This window comes from Dipodomys merriami, unplaced genomic scaffold, assembly GCF_024711535.1.
Source record: "Dipodomys merriami isolate MVZ:Mamm:240054 unplaced genomic scaffold, mDipMer1.0.p SCAF_4, whole genome shotgun sequence".
Classification (NCBI taxonomy): domain Eukaryota; kingdom Metazoa; phylum Chordata; class Mammalia; order Rodentia; family Heteromyidae; genus Dipodomys; species Dipodomys merriami.
In genome coordinates, this window is record NW_027205603.1 from 94686578 (window position 1) to 94700511 (window position 13934).

Sequence of the window (13934 nt, forward strand, 5' to 3'; positions counted from 1 at the left end):
TGGCCGGGCAGAAGCAGCTGTCCACCCCTCCCGGCCAGGCAGAACAGCCCAGGGGCAGTAGCACACCCTCTCTGTGCCCCACCAGCCAGTACTTGGCTTCGTTGTATTTTGCTTCTGAATATAGTCACATTCCAAAACTCCAACATCCCCCTATCCACAGCAGTGGACTAATAAAAGACTAATTAAGTTTTTTGGCTTTAGCCAATCCTGTGCCTCCAAAGCCAGCCTCCTCTGTCCCTCACCCTGGAAAAATGCAGAAGTAAACAAACAGTGGCACAGTGGCACGTGGTCTCGAGGGGCTGGGAAGAGCGTCACCCCGAGCAGAGACTGGGCCACATCCAGTCATCTTGTGTCCCCACACCGAGACACTGCACCAGGCTAGCTGGTCCCTGGTCCCTGGTCGGTCGGCCCCGATGCCCTGGCATCTGCCCTGAAGCAGATCATCATGGCAGGAGAGGAGCCTACTCACCTCACAGCAATTCGGGAAGCAAAAAGAAGGGTAAGAAGGGACCGGGGTCTCCAGGGCCAGAGACCTACACCCCAAGCACTCATGCCCTCCCGGGGCCCCTGCTAAAGGCCCTACACCTCCCAGTCGCACAAGGCTGGCTTTACATCAGGGGCAAGGGAATGCTTTGTGTGTGTGCGCGCATATATATACACTTCCTGTGCACACACGTATATACACGCTTTTACACACATATATACGTACTTCAAGCACACACGTGTACGCTTCACGCGCACATATCATACTTTGCGCAAACACATACACATTCTTCAGCACCACTGGGGAAGGGACAGTCACCAGACTGGCCGCATCCGGTCAGGCAGCGACTTTCTAGAACGCTCTGCTTGGGCTCTCCTGGAGGTGCGGTGCAGGCGGGCAGGCGTGCGGGCCGGGGCTGGGGGGGGGGCCCTCCTCCCGGTTCAGACCGGGCCTGCGGGGTGCGGGAGGGGCGAGTCGGGTGGAGATGGCGGAGGCGGCGCGTTTGCGTGGATGAGGGACGCGCAACGGCACCGGCTGAGTCGCGCTGCGAGCCGGGGGGGGGGGGGGGGCACGGCGGGAGGTCACGCGCACCCCCGCCCCCCCGCAAGGGCCTGCGCCCGGCCCGCCCGGGACGCCGGGAGGAGGCGCCAGGCCCGGCCGGGTGCGCGGTTCGGGGACGCACCCCGGCGGGGGGGGGGGGGGCGAGGACAGGTGCGGGCCGAGCTCGGCACGGAGGCGGAGCCGGGTCGCCGCCCGCAGCCCTCCGCTCCTCGCAGCCCGACGTGCCCGGCGGCGCATGCGCCCTGCGCCCGGCGAGCGGCCTGCGGTTGCCAGGGGTTACCGGATTCCAAGCTCCGCGAGCTCGGCGGGACGGGGCGGGGCCGCCTCCGGAGCCCACCTGCCTCGCGCTCTGGTTGGTGGCTGCTGCTGTCTGTCGAGGCGGAGGCCGCTGCTGATTGGGCAGAGCAAGTTTTGCAGGCGGGGCCAGCGTCCCTCGCCGCCGCGCCGGCCTGCGGAGCCCGCCGGGACCGGACCTGGCGCGGCGGAGCGAGGGCCGCGCGGCGCGGGCGCTCCCGGCGTCCGAGGGCCCTACGTTCGCGGCCCCGCGGGGGCGGCCTCCGGGAGGACGGCGATGATCCTCGAGGAGCGGCCGGACGGCCAGGGCGCCGGCGACGACAGCGTCCGCAAGGTGGGGCGCCGGCCAGCGGACTCCGCGGCGTTCCCTCCGCCGGGGGCCCGGGGGCCCGGGGCCCGCCGAGGTCTGGGCCGGCACCTCCCTCCCCGAGGCCGAGTGGTGCCCCGCGGGGGCCCGGGGGCCGGGCCCAGGAGAGGGGTCCGGTGGGGCACTCGGCGGACCCGCGCCGGGGAGCGGGGTCCTCCGCGCTGCTCCCAGGTCAGCCCGCGCCCGGCGGGGCGTTCTGGCCGGGCCGGGCGCCTGCCCACCGCGCGGGCCTCGGGTCGGGGTGCCCAGCGCGGCGCTGCCGGCGGCGTCAGGACGCACGCCGTCCGCTGATTCTATCCAGCAGGTCCGCAGCCCCGGGCGCCCTCCCCGCCCCGGGACAGGTGCTGTGGCTTTCGCCCTCCGTGAACCCACTCAGGGTGGGCACGCCCGCAGGCCGCGCGGGTGGCCGTGGGTAGAAGGAACGTTCGGGAGGTTGGGCAGACAAGATGTGCGGGAGGCTCCGTGGACACATGTCCGGCTCTGGCCTGTGGCCGGCGCTGTCTCAGCCCTCTTCTGGCTGCTTCCCCAAAATGGGGAGGGGGGTTCAGTGGCTTCTCTGGACTTACGCCGTGTGCACACCCCATCCTTGGATAACCCGGCACTGGGGGAGCTGGCGTATCTGCCCAGAACAACCTTGTGTCCCACCCTACCAGAGTGGACCCTAAGCCAGTGGCCAGCGGGAGGGGCCGGGACAGGCGCGGGAGTGGGGGCTGTGGAGGGCTGTGCCCTCCCCTGGTCTCAGCATGCAGGGGGCAGCTGGAGGCGCCCCTGCTGGGTGGGTGCCAGCCAGCACTCTGTGGGTACTTGTGGCGAACTCAGATTCCCAGGCGTGCCCGCAGTTAGGTTAGGGTTAGAGTGTGGTGGGACAGGGCCAGCGCCCAGGTGTCCAAGTAGACATCAAAGAGGAGACAGGTGGTGAGCACGCCTGCCCTCCCCGTGAGGGTGGACAGGCCATGCTGGTGTATGCTGTGTGTGTGCACAAGCACATGCGTGTGCACGTGTGTTCTACAGATGCCAGGTCCCAAGAGACCCTTCGCGTGGGCTGCCCATGGGGCCCTGTTGCCACACACTGGAGGGCAGAACCGAGTCATCCTCTCTCCTCCATGCTCAGGAGAGCAAAGCACAGCTCCATCCGATGGGTAGACCCTGGCAGGGAGGGCACCGGGGCCTAGTGCTGGGAAGTGGCTGCCTCTGGGCACGGAGGGCTAGTCTGTCTGGGGGACTGAAGGAGAGTGCAGGGCTACTTTGTTTTCAGACGGCCAGGCCTGCACAGGGGTAGCCATCACCTCTTCTTGCTAGTCCTGGGCACAGCCCACTGGCAGGGCCTGCACCAGGGTCTCTGCACTGGGGAGGGGTTTGCCTCTCTGCTCCCCACCCCTTCCAAGGAGCCAAGGCCAGACTCTGCCCAGGGTCCTTGTAGACCTCCAGTCTCTCGCAGGGGGAGCCTGAGGCCTCCCAGTGGGGTCATGGCACAAGGGAGGGGCTGGGTGGCTTCTGTTTCCAGAGTTGGGGAAATGGCACCAGGAGGGAACCGGTCATCCGACATCTGTGCCCTCTCTACTGGGCACATCCTCCATCCGGTGTGGAAAACTGGGCGTGAGTCTCTGGCTTCCGGAGTCCACCCGGTCCCATAGGGCCAGCTGGGCTGGGTCAGGAGGCTGGCTTAGCCTCCTTAGGGAGCCCATGGGTAGGGAGGCCATGGGGCTGGGGCTGGGGCCTGCAGGGGCAGAGTGTGGAGCTGATGAGAGCCATCTGCCTGAGCCAAGGCCATGGACTGGACTCACCCGAGCCTCAGAACCTGCTGCCGCCCGTCGGTGGGAACCTCTGGCGGCCTAGCCTCAGCCTCAGCCCTGGAAGGAAGACCCCGGGCCTCAGCTTCCACCCCTACACGGGTGGGCATGGGGGGCAGCGGCCCAGGCTCAGGCGTGGAAAGCAGTGCCCCAGCAGCTGTGGGGCAGGCCCGCCATGTTCTCCCCACCTATCCCAGCCCATCTGTGGGTGGCGGATCACTCTCCCTGTCACCTACAGACCACTTGGTAGCCTCTCACTTTTGGGCTCCAGCCCAGGTACCCTCCTGTGGGCAGTCTCCGGCTGCTGCCCTCTCCTTGGGAGATGGCCAGGCCCCTGTCAAGACTAAAGCGGGCCTCTGGCATGCAGCCGGTCGGCTGGCAGGACAGGGCTGGGTCTGCGGCCCCCAGGAAGCTGGGAGGGGCACATGGAGCTGTCCCCTGTGTCCCCAGCCAGCCAGCGCAGGCTGGAGCCCACCGTGAAGTCTCCCTCCCCAAGGGTGAGCAGGGTCCTCCAGCAGAGCCCCCGGAGGGGTGGTGACCGCCCGCTGTCCCACAGGGCTGCGACGCCCCGGAGCAGAGCCACCGGGCCCGGCTCCACCAGCAGATCAGCAAGGAGCTGCGCATGCGTGCTGGCGCAGAGAACCTCTACAGGTGAGGGCCGGGCCTGGCAGAGGCTGGCGGCCCACGGGGGTGGGGGAGGGGCGGGAAGAGGGACCTGTCACAGGTGGCCATGACAAGTTCCCACCCAGGCCTGCCAGCCAGTCACACCTTCTCCCAGTCCGGGGCCCTGCCAGCCGCACACTGGCTCAGAAGCGGCCACATAGGCAAGTGAGCAGGCAGCCCCGGGCTGGGACCTCAGCTGATCCACACGGACTACATGTCATGGGCTCCAGCCCTCCTGCAGCCATGTAGCCCCTGCCGGGGCGGGCCGCGGGCCCCACACTCCGAGCCTGGCCTCCTCAGACCCCCAGTGCAGGTTCAGGGTGGGGCTGGCTCCCCCATGGTCCGGGAGCTGCCTGGGGCCGCGGGGGGCAGGGGCTTCCCACGTGTGTAACACCCAAGGGGCACGGCGGAGGAGGGGTTGGAGAGGGAGAGGAAACCTGGCGTGGTGGGCCCTTCTGGGGTGGACTGGAGCCAGGCGCGACAGGAGGCAGCTGCAGGCCTAGGATCCTGCGCTTTCCCGGAAGCCGGGGATGCTGACCTCCGCTGGCCTCCCTAGAGCCACCAGCAACAATCAGGTCAGAGAGACGGTGGCCCTGGAGCTGAGCTACGTCAACTCCAACCTGCAACTGCTGAAGGAGGAGCTGGCGGGGCTGGGCAGCAGCACTGATGTGGACCAGCCCGAGGGGTACGAGATCCCTGGTGGTCTGCACGCAGGCTCACGTGGGGAAGTGCAGCTGGGCGCAGGGGAGGTGGGGCCCAGGGCCCCAGAAGCAGCAGGTCTGAAGCTGACGCTTCTGCTTCTAGTGAAGGGGTCACTGTGCCCATGATCCCCCTGGGCCTGAAGGAGACCAAGGAACTGGACTGGGCCACACCCTTGAAGGTGAGTGCAGGCCTGTGAGCCCCTGAGGGACTTGGCCTCCTGGAGGCTCCCCGGCCCTGCTAGGTGGGGGCCAGAATGCCCCAGGATTGCCCAGGGCTGGAGCCGCTGACCAGGGACTCCGCGTCCTGTCTGGGCAGCTGCCCCCAGGGTCCTCCATACGCCAGGCCCAAAGCCCTTTTCCAGAGCTTACACTCAGGCCCCAGGTCCTTGGTCCCTCATGAGCAGCTGGCCTGTTCAGGGCCTGGGCCTTCCCTCCCAGGGCAGGCTGCCAGCGCTTGTCCTTCTGTCAGGAGCTGATTTCCCAGCACTTTGGAGAGGATGGCTCCTCCTATGAGGCCGAGATCAGGGAGCTGGAGGACCTGCGGCAGGTGAGTGGGCCTCTCCCTCCCCTGACCCCAGACAAAGGGGGAATCCTAGGAGGCATCTGGGAGCCGGGCCTACCCACCTGCCCGCTTGCCACCCTCCCCCCTCCCCCCCCGCCCTCCTGCGCATGTGCAGGGAGGGCTGGGCTCACAGGCACTCTGTGCAGGCCACACGGAGCCCCCGCCCGGACGAGGCGGGCCTGGAGCTGCTGGCTGCCTACTACAACCAGCTCTGCTTCCTAGACGCGCGCTTCTTCAGCCCCACGAGGGGCCTGGGGCTGCTCTTCCACTGGTAGGGCTGGTGGCCTGGCTGCCCGGGAGGGGAGGCCCTGTCCGTAGAGCTGTGCCAGCCTGACCCGCCCCACAGGTACGATTCCCTCACGGGGGTTCCGGCCCAGCAGCGGGCCCTGGCCTTTGAGAAAGGCAGCGTGCTGTTCAACATCGGCGCCCTCCACACGCAGATCGGGGCGCGCCAGGACCGCTCCTGTGCAGAGGGCGCCAAGTCTGCCATGGAGGCCTTCCAGAAGGCTGCTGGTGAGGGCAGAGCCGGGGCGGGTGGGGATCAGAGGGCAGCCCTGGCCCGCCGAGAGGCTCTGCTGGTGACAGCACCCACCCATCCCCAGGGGCCTTCCGACTCCTGAGGGAGAACTTCTCCCATGCTCCCAGCCCCGACATGAGCGCCCCCTCCCTCTCCACGCTGGAGCAGCTGATGGCTGCCCAGGCCCAGGAGTGCGTCTTCCAGGGCCTCTCTTTGCCAGGCCCCACAGCTCCACGGGACGGCCGGGCCCAGCTGCGCCTGGCTCAGGAGGCCGCCCAGGTAAGGGCCAGAAGCCCTGCTCAGGACCGCGAGTGGGGACCCGGCCGCAAGGGGACAGAGCTCCCGGGAGTCGGGGGAGCCAGGGCAGGCAGAGGAGCTGGGCCCGCCCTCTGCGCTCTGTGTCCACCCCCAGCTTTTCCTGTTCACGAGACCCTGGGTGTGGACCAGGGGTAGGGTCAGCTGGAGCTGGGTCCTGACGCCCCAGAGCAGCCAGTCGAGGTCTGTGGCAGTAGGCTCGGCCTAAAGCTGCAGGAGCTGCAGCTGTGTGCCTGTGCCCCCAGGGCAGAGCCCTGTCCCAGTGTACCCAACGCCCCGGCAGGTGGCTGTGGAGTACAGGCTGGTGTATGGGGCCATGGCGCAGCCTCCCGTCCGAGACTACGTGCCTGCCTCCTGGACCACCCTGGTGTACGTCAAGGCTGAGCACTTCCAGGCCCTGGCCCACTACCATGCGGCCGCGGCCCTCGGCGGCAGCTCCCGTGAGTCCCCTCCCGTCTGCCTGTGTGGCTGGGGAGGCCTGTGCTCCCGGCTCATGGCCTTTGATCCCCAGCAGCCGCAGGGGAGCTCCCTGAGTACGAGCAGGTCTTCCAGCACCCAGCCCCCTGTGAGTCTCGAGACCCCATGCTGCCCCAGCATCCCGAGGAGCGCAGGAAGCTGGGTGAGGAAGCTGGGCCAGCCAGGGCCGGCGCCTGCCCCTGGGCACCGGGCGTTCCCGCGTGGGGGATTCTGCCTGAGCGGGAGCCAGAGAGTGCTGGGCAGGTGGGGGCGCTGGGGCGGGGGGGCGCCAGGGGCAGGCCGGGGGCGCTGGGGGTAGGCTGGGGGCAGGGGGGCGCTGGCGGCAGGTGGGGGCGGGGGGGCGCTGGGGGCAGGCCGGGGGCGCTGGGGGCAGGCCCGGGGCAGGCGGGGGAGTCGCTGGGGGCAGGGCGGGGGGGCGCTGGAGGCAGGCCGGGGGGGGTGCTGGGGGCAGGGGGTCGCTGGAGGCAGGCGGGGGCAGGGGGGCGCTGGCGGCAGGTGGGGACGCTGGGGGCAGGCGGGGGCGGGGGGTCACTGGGACAAATGGGCAGCTGGGACAGGTGGGAAGCTGGGAGCAGCTGGGGTATACTGGGGGCAGGCGGGGGGGCTGGGGGACAGCTCTTCCCTGGCCCCTGTGTCTGTTCCTGGAAGAGCCCCCCTGGCCCAGGTGACCCCCATCCTTCCCCGCGGCCATTCCCCACTCCTGCTGCACCCTGGCCCAGTCCGGCAGGGCTGGCTAGGCCAGGTGCCACACGTGACCGCCCCGTGCCTGTGCAGCCAAGGCCCACCTGAAGCGTGCCATCCTGGGCCAGGAGGAGGCCCTGCGGCTGCACGCGCTATGTCCTGTCCCTCGCAAGGTGGACCTGCTGCAGGCCGCCGTGGCCCGGGCCCTGCGGCACTCGCTGGCCAGGTACTCGGAGCTGGAGCGTGAAGATGACTTCTTGGAGGCCGCCGAGGCCCCTGAAATCCAGCGTAAGCAGCCGAGCCGGGGGGATGGGGTGGCGGCAGGTGACGGACCCGAGCCGCGGCTGTGGTAGAGAGGCTGTCGCCAAGGCCCGTCCTGCGGACGGCAGCAGTCTGGAAGAGGCAGAGCTGCGGCTGAGCCAGAAGCAGAGCCTGGCCACCACTGTCCCGCCTCCTTCACTAACTCTGGTCCTGGGGACACCCATAGTGAGGGGCTGGGGACTTCTGGGAGGACCTTGGGAGCTCCTGGGGCAGATGGAGGCCAGTGTGGAGGCACCCAGGGCGGCTGGGCGGCTCCTGCAAGGGCCAGCACGCACCTGCGGGCAGGGTCACACTCCTGCGGGGATCTCTTGAACCGCAGCTTGAGTGATTTCTCCTTTTCCTCCTGTCTGGCTAGCTAAGACCCACCAGAAGCCTGAGGTGAGGATGCCTAGTCTGCCCCAGAGGAAGGCAGCAGACATCTTCCACCGTGTGGTGAGCGCGCCTCTGCCCGCCCTGCCTCTGATGGGAACCAGACCCAGTGGGCCCGGGGGGGGGGGGGGGGGGGAGAGCCGGGATTTGCCCTCCTTCTCCTGAGGGATGCAAGACCGAGGCGGGGCCGGTGGCCAGGGACTGAAGCCCCCGGGCCCAGCCTCAAACCCTTGCCTTCCCCAGGGGCCCTTGTCGGTGTTCTCAGTCAGGAACCGGTGGCGGCTGGCGGGGCCTGTCCACCTGGCCCGTGGGGAGCGCGGCTTCGGCTTCACACTCCGGGGAGACTCGCCCGTGCTCATCGCCGCCGTCACTCCTGGCGGCCAGGCTGCGGTAAGGCCTCCTGGCCTCTGAGGGGAACCTCCGCACCCGGCCGCGGGCTGTCTCCACCTCACTGTCCGCCTCCCCGCAGGCGGCCGGCCTGAAGCAGGGGGACTACATCGTGTCTGTGAACGGACAGCCGTGCAAGTGGTGGAAACACTCGGAGGTGGTGGCACAGCTGCAGGGCGGGGGCGAGGCGGGGGTGAGCCTGCAGGTGGTGTCACTGCTGCCCAGCCCTGAGTCACGCAGTGGGGTGAGTCCTGGGGGCCCGGGGAGGTAACCCCCCAGCCTTGTCCTCCAGTCCTGGCCCTGAGCTCCCCTGGGTGCCCAAGGCCTTGGGAAGCAGAAGGGGGTTGCGGGGGACCCTCAGGGAGTTGACCACCACCAGCTCTCAGGCAGTCGTCGGGACTCTGTGTCCCTGCATTGGCAACTTCCAGCCCAGGCTCACCCCAGAGGCCCCCTCATGGGGGGGGTGAGCAGCATGGCCGCCAAGAGCTCTTCCACCTCCTCCCAGACGGCCGCGTGTGGGCCAGGAAGTGGCACCTGGCTGCAGCTCTGTGGCCTGCCTGCAGGGGGAGCGCTGGCCAGCTCTTCTGAGGACCCAGAGAGAGGGAGGCCCCGAGACCTCAGTGGCCGCACACACCGGTCCCCGGCCTCTCCTCGGCTGGAGCCGCAAGGCCAAGCTGGGCAAGATGGACAGCCTCGGCCCGGCCCGGCCCCGCGAGGACCACCGCACCTGCCCCTGAGCTGGGCCCCAGCACACCGGTCCAGGCCGGCCGCAGCGACCCCTGACTCCCTCCTTCTGCCTGTCCCTCGTGCTGGGAAGGTCAGGCAGTGTCCGCCCCGCCCGCTAAAGACACTCAGAGGAGGAGCTCACCGAGCGCACGGGAGCTCACCATGCCCCTGAGGAGGGCGGCAGTGACCCCAGGCTCCCTGGCTCTCCTTGACACTGTTCCACGTAGGCTGATGCTGCCCCTGTGGCAGACCCTGCTGACCCCAGGCCCACTCCCTGGGCCCCCCACCCTGCTGCCATCTTGGCTGTGGCCTGGAGGTCCAGCCCCTCTAGGCTGTGGCTCTCAGCTCTCAGCCCTGTATGGGCCAGGTTTTGCCTGGTGCAGTTCTGCTGGGTATCCCCCTACCCCCCAGGCCCAGCCTCTCCCCTGCTCCTTGATCCCGGCTCTCAACACCCTGCAGTCCACCCAGAGGCTGCCGGCTGCCCGCAGCCCCCACTGCCCTTCCCGCCAGGGGCTGCAGCCCTGCCGAGAACACGGACTGTTCCTGGAGGCAGGATTGCTCCCTTCGGGCCCCGGCCCCGGGCCTGGCCTCCCAAGGAGACAGAGGCTGCTCCCTATGGCGGTGAAGAGCTGGAAATGTAGCCCAACAGTAGAGTACTTGTCGGGTGGGTTCAATCCTCCCCATTACAAAGGGAAAGAAAATGAGTGGCTGGCTTCGTTCCTGTGGCCACCAGAGGGCAGCTGCTGCCCACCCACCGGCCCTCAGGCTGCAGAAGCCGGGGGCCGGGAAGCAGGACGGACCCCTTGTGGTTGGAGACCCTTGCCCTGCCATCAGTCCTTCTGAGGGTCCCCTGGGGGAGCTGTCCTCCCTGTACCCCAGCTTTCTTTGATGGTCCACCCTGTGCTCATGTCAGCGCTGGAGTCGGGTGCCCTGCGTGTCTCTGGGTGGGGTGTGCGGGGCAGGGCGGGCATGTGCGTCAGGAAGACCCAGGCACAGCGGTGCGGAAGGGGAGGGGGAGGGGCGTCCGGGCCCGCCCCCATCCCCACTGCCCCCCAGGGAGAATCCCCGACTCAGCAGAATGTCCCAAGGTTGCAAAGATCTCCTCCACACGCGCTGGTTAATTTGATTAATAAAACTGTGCATCAGAGAGGCCATTACATGGTAATTAGGGGTGACAGGGTGGGGGCTCCTGGCGGGAAGACGGCAGCCCCTCCTCCACCGGCAGAAGCTGCCACCTGCCCACAGGGGCGCCCTCCCTGGTCCCGGGGCAATGTGGCGCCCCCAGTGGGGTGAGCCGGTTGCAGGCAGTGTGTGGACCGGCTGGGCCCCATGGCCCCTGGGTGCTGGGGTGGGGGCTCTGGGTGGGTCCCATCCACAGGGCTGGGTGGCATGTGGGCCGAGGCCTCAGGTCCCGTCAGGCGGGCCCCACCTGGCAGTCTGCAGCCTCCGGGGTGCTCGAGGACCTCCGTGAACCTGCCTACCCTCCCTGCCCCAGAGCCTCCCCCTGCACAGGGCACGGGGCCCAGCTGCCCGGAGGGCGTGCCTGGGAGGGCCGTGCCAGGTGGGCGGCAGCTTCCGGGATCCACTGTGGCCACCTCTGCATCCCGCGTGAGCAGGGCTGCGCCCCTCTGGCTCTGTCCCCTCCACCTGAATGCACCCCCATTCCTGGTCATCCTGCTGGCATCTTCTAAATCTTCTGGAGTGGGCCAGGCAGGCCTTGCTGCTTCATGCCCCTAACCGGGCTCTACCCTCACGTTCTGGCCAGCTGGGTGGCTGTGGCTCTCACAGGGCCCGGGGGCCTGGGACAGGCGTTCACCAATGCCTGCTGTGGCGTACGCAGGCTGTGTGTGTGCACACGTGCGGAGTTAAGGCAGGAAGACCCACTGGCTGGCCGGTGGGAGGGCAGCGCGGGGCTGGAGGACAGCGCGGCGAGCCCGGGAGCCCGGCTCACCTCTCGGGCGGGGGGGGGGGGGAGCCCGGCTCACCTCTCAGGGGCCGGTGGGGGGGGGGGAGCCCGGCTCACCTCTCAGGGGCCGGTGGGGCGGGGGGGGGCGGGGGGGGGGCGGGGCGGGGGGGCGGGGAGCCCAGCTCACCTCTCAGGGGCCTGTGGGATGGGGGGGGGGGAGCCCGGCTCACCTCTCAGGGGCCGGTGGGGGGGGGGGAGCCCGGCTCACCTCTCAGGGGCCGGTGGGGGGGGGGAGCCCGGCTCACCTCTCAGGGGCCTGTGGGGCGGGGGGGGGGCGGGGGGGCGGGGCGGGGGGGCGGGGAGCCCGGCTCACCTCTCAGGGGCCGGTGGGGGGGGCGGGGGGGGTGGGGCAGGGGGCGGGGGCGGGGAGCCCGGCTCACCTCTCAGGTGTGAGCCCACGCAGCACTTTGTTTCCTGAGCGCCGGGCAGCGCGCCGAGGTGCGTTGCTGAGATGCTTTCTGCTTTGCCAACAGAAAACTGCCGAGAGGGGAAAAGGCAAAACTCCGTTTTGCTTGGGTCAGCAGCAAGCGGTGCAGAGATTAATGTGGGGAGAGGGAGCGGGAAGGAGGGGCGGGGCGGGGTGGGGGCTTGGGGTCTACCTGAGGGCGATGGCGCCCAGAGACTCACGGGAGTGAGCTCCCACTGAGGAGGGACAGGCAGGGGCAAGGGATGGGGTGAGGGGTGGAGGGACAGGTCTCCCTCCTGGGGTGGGAGGTCATGGGAAGAAGGGGAGAGGGGAGGGCATGTCAGCTTCTCCATCTGTCCTGGTGAGGGGCCTGGGGGCGGGGCCCGCTGTTGGGGAGCTGCTGGGTTAAGTGGGGGGCCTAGGTGTTGCGGGGAGGGGGGCAGGATGAGGGGCTCCCCGAGCTCTGATTGGGCTTGGGCGAGTGGGGGTGAGCTGGGGGCTGGGCTCCTTGAGCGGGTGGCGCCCATGCTGGGCCCACCCCGCGGAGGGGTCGCGGGGAGGTGGGGAGCGGCAGGCCTGGGGGGACTGCGGGGGGGGGCTGGCTGGCTCAGGAAGGGTCCCCAGCCCAGCTTGGAGAGGGGAGGACCCTGGCCAGCCCGCACAAGGGCGCGGTCTGGGGTGGGGAAAGTTCTCTGGGGCCACTCCATGCCCTGGCAGGCGCCTCCAGCAGGTCTGAGGAGAGGGGAGGCCGTCCACCCCTCCGGCCCTCCCCCGGGGCCCCTCCACTGCTCCCTCTACTAGTGGCTCCCTCTCCTCCTCCCCTGTCCCCAGACCCAGACCCTCCCCCTCTACCCCCTCCCCCTTTCCTCTCTGTCACCCCATCCCCACGGCTCCCCCTCACCACCTCCACCGCCTGGCTGGTCCTGGAAGAAGGCGGGTCGGGAGGGGGTGGGCCCACTGGACCGAGGGGTCAGCCGGGACTTCTGGGTGCCTCCGTGGCTGGGAGGGGAGCAGGCTGGGGTCACCTGAAGCCCTGGGGCTGGAGGGGAGGGGGACAACCTGGGGACAGAAGACGGTCTGGAAAGAGTAGAGGAGGAGGCAGAGCGGGACGGTGAGGAGGCAGCTGTGCCAGGCCAGGGCAGGCCCGGCGCTGCTGAGGGCTAGGGGCCGGGCAGGTCTGGCGGGAGTGAGCAGCCCCTGGCTAGGCCGGGTGGCGGGCAGGGGGCAGCCCCTTGGGTGGGAGGCGAGACAAGAGGCCTGACAGGTGTCACTCAGGGTTGGCTCCCTGCCCTGAGGGGAGGGGCTTCTGCCTGGTCCCCCCTCCTCGCCCAGGTTGTACCGCTGTCCTGGGAGCCGTGGGCCCTGGGGCCGGGGAGAGGGCGGAGGCAGCCCGGGCCAGGAGGACGCGCTGGGCGCCCACCCTGGGGTGACCCGGCTCCACACCATGCATAATGCAGTATTTACCTGGGAGGTGATTGGCAGGGAGGCCGCAGACGGTGAGCCAGACGTGCATTAAGGCGGGAGTGACTTATCGAGCTGCCAGGGGGAGCGTTTTAAGACAGAATTATGGGGGAGAGGAAAAAGATTTTTACCAAATTAATGAAAAATCAATCTGGCCTCAAAAATCCATTAGCCTTCATAATGCACGGGTTCCAGGCTGAGCCGTACAATCCGATATTGGCTGTTAAATACCACCACCCCTGCCCCCTCCCGCCCACCATTCATTCCACCACGGTGCTTACTGCTGAGAGACACCTGCCCGGCCTCCAGCCTAGGGTACAGCTCCGGGAGCCCCGGGCCAAGCTCCCTGCTGGAGGCCCAGTGGGGGAGCTCCGGCGGGCAGCGTGGGCGAGGTGCCGTGGCAGCCCAGGTGGGTGGCTGTGATGAGCGCCACCATGCGGGAGGTGCCCAGGATGCTGCTGGGCACGGGGGGCCGAGCTGCCCACAGCTGGGAGGCGTGGGGACAGCGTCCTGGCCAAACAAAGGTGGCCGCAGGATGGTCAAGTGCCCTGAGGAAGTGGACAGCTGTCCCGGAGAAGATGGCTCCCTAGAACTGGACAGGAGGGAAGGCCTCCGCTACTCCTTCATAGAGGCAACCCCCCCCTCCCTGCTGAGCTGCTTGCTGACTAGCCCGGAAAGGAATAGTTGAGCTTGCTCTGTGCCCAGCGTCGGCAGGTACAGGCTGGAGGCTGGATCAATTCCTCATTAAAATGGAAAAAAATTCTTCTCCCTCCCCGGAATCTTGACGGTGGTGTCTGTCACCAGCCACCCTCATCCGACTGGAAGGAGGCCCAGCCCACCCCTCCCTCCCCCCCCCCCCCCTTTAGGCTGCACTTCCTGACTTCCT

At 68.7% G+C, this 13934-nt stretch overlaps 1 protein-coding gene across 3 annotated transcripts; it reads left to right on the top strand.

Moving 5' to 3' along the window:
- Window positions 1-444: 444 nt before the first annotated feature.
- On the top strand, window positions 445-10357 carry LOC138806054 (rhophilin-1-like). Of its 3 annotated transcripts, none has more exons than XM_069991531.1 (15): window positions 445-499; window positions 4053-4147; window positions 4716-4844; window positions 4964-5039; window positions 5330-5407; window positions 5569-5693; window positions 5769-5935; window positions 6025-6218; window positions 6538-6694; window positions 6766-6873; window positions 7506-7700; window positions 8089-8165; window positions 8346-8492; window positions 8572-8733; window positions 9053-10357. In XM_069991531.1, the coding sequence occupies exons 1-15, from the start codon at window positions 446-448 to the stop codon at window positions 9224-9226; spliced, it is 1938 nt and encodes a 645-aa protein (XP_069847632.1). In that variant the 5' UTR covers window position 445; the 3' UTR covers window positions 9227-10357. The 3 variants fall into 3 exon arrangements, with proteins under 3 accessions (XP_069847632.1, XP_069847631.1, XP_069847633.1); XM_069991530.1 differs by lacking the exon at window positions 445-499 and adding an exon at window positions 1525-1673; XM_069991532.1 differs by lacking the exon at window positions 445-499 and adding an exon at window positions 1525-1673 and having other exon boundaries at window positions 6769-6873.
- The last annotated feature ends 3577 nt before the right edge of the window (window positions 10358-13934 follow it).

Coding starts and splice junctions, on each gene's coding strand:
- LOC138806054 (XM_069991530.1), top strand. CDS start 1,617: ATGATCCTCGAGGAGCGGCCGGACGGCCAGGGCGCCGGCGACGACAGC. Junction 6,874..7,505: donor CGAGGAGCGCAGGAAGCTGG/GTGAGGAAGCTG, acceptor GTGCCTGTGCAG/CCAAGGCCCACCTGAAGCGT. Junction 7,701..8,088: donor CGAGGCCCCTGAAATCCAGC/GTAAGCAGCCGA, acceptor CTGTCTGGCTAG/CTAAGACCCACCAGAAGCCT.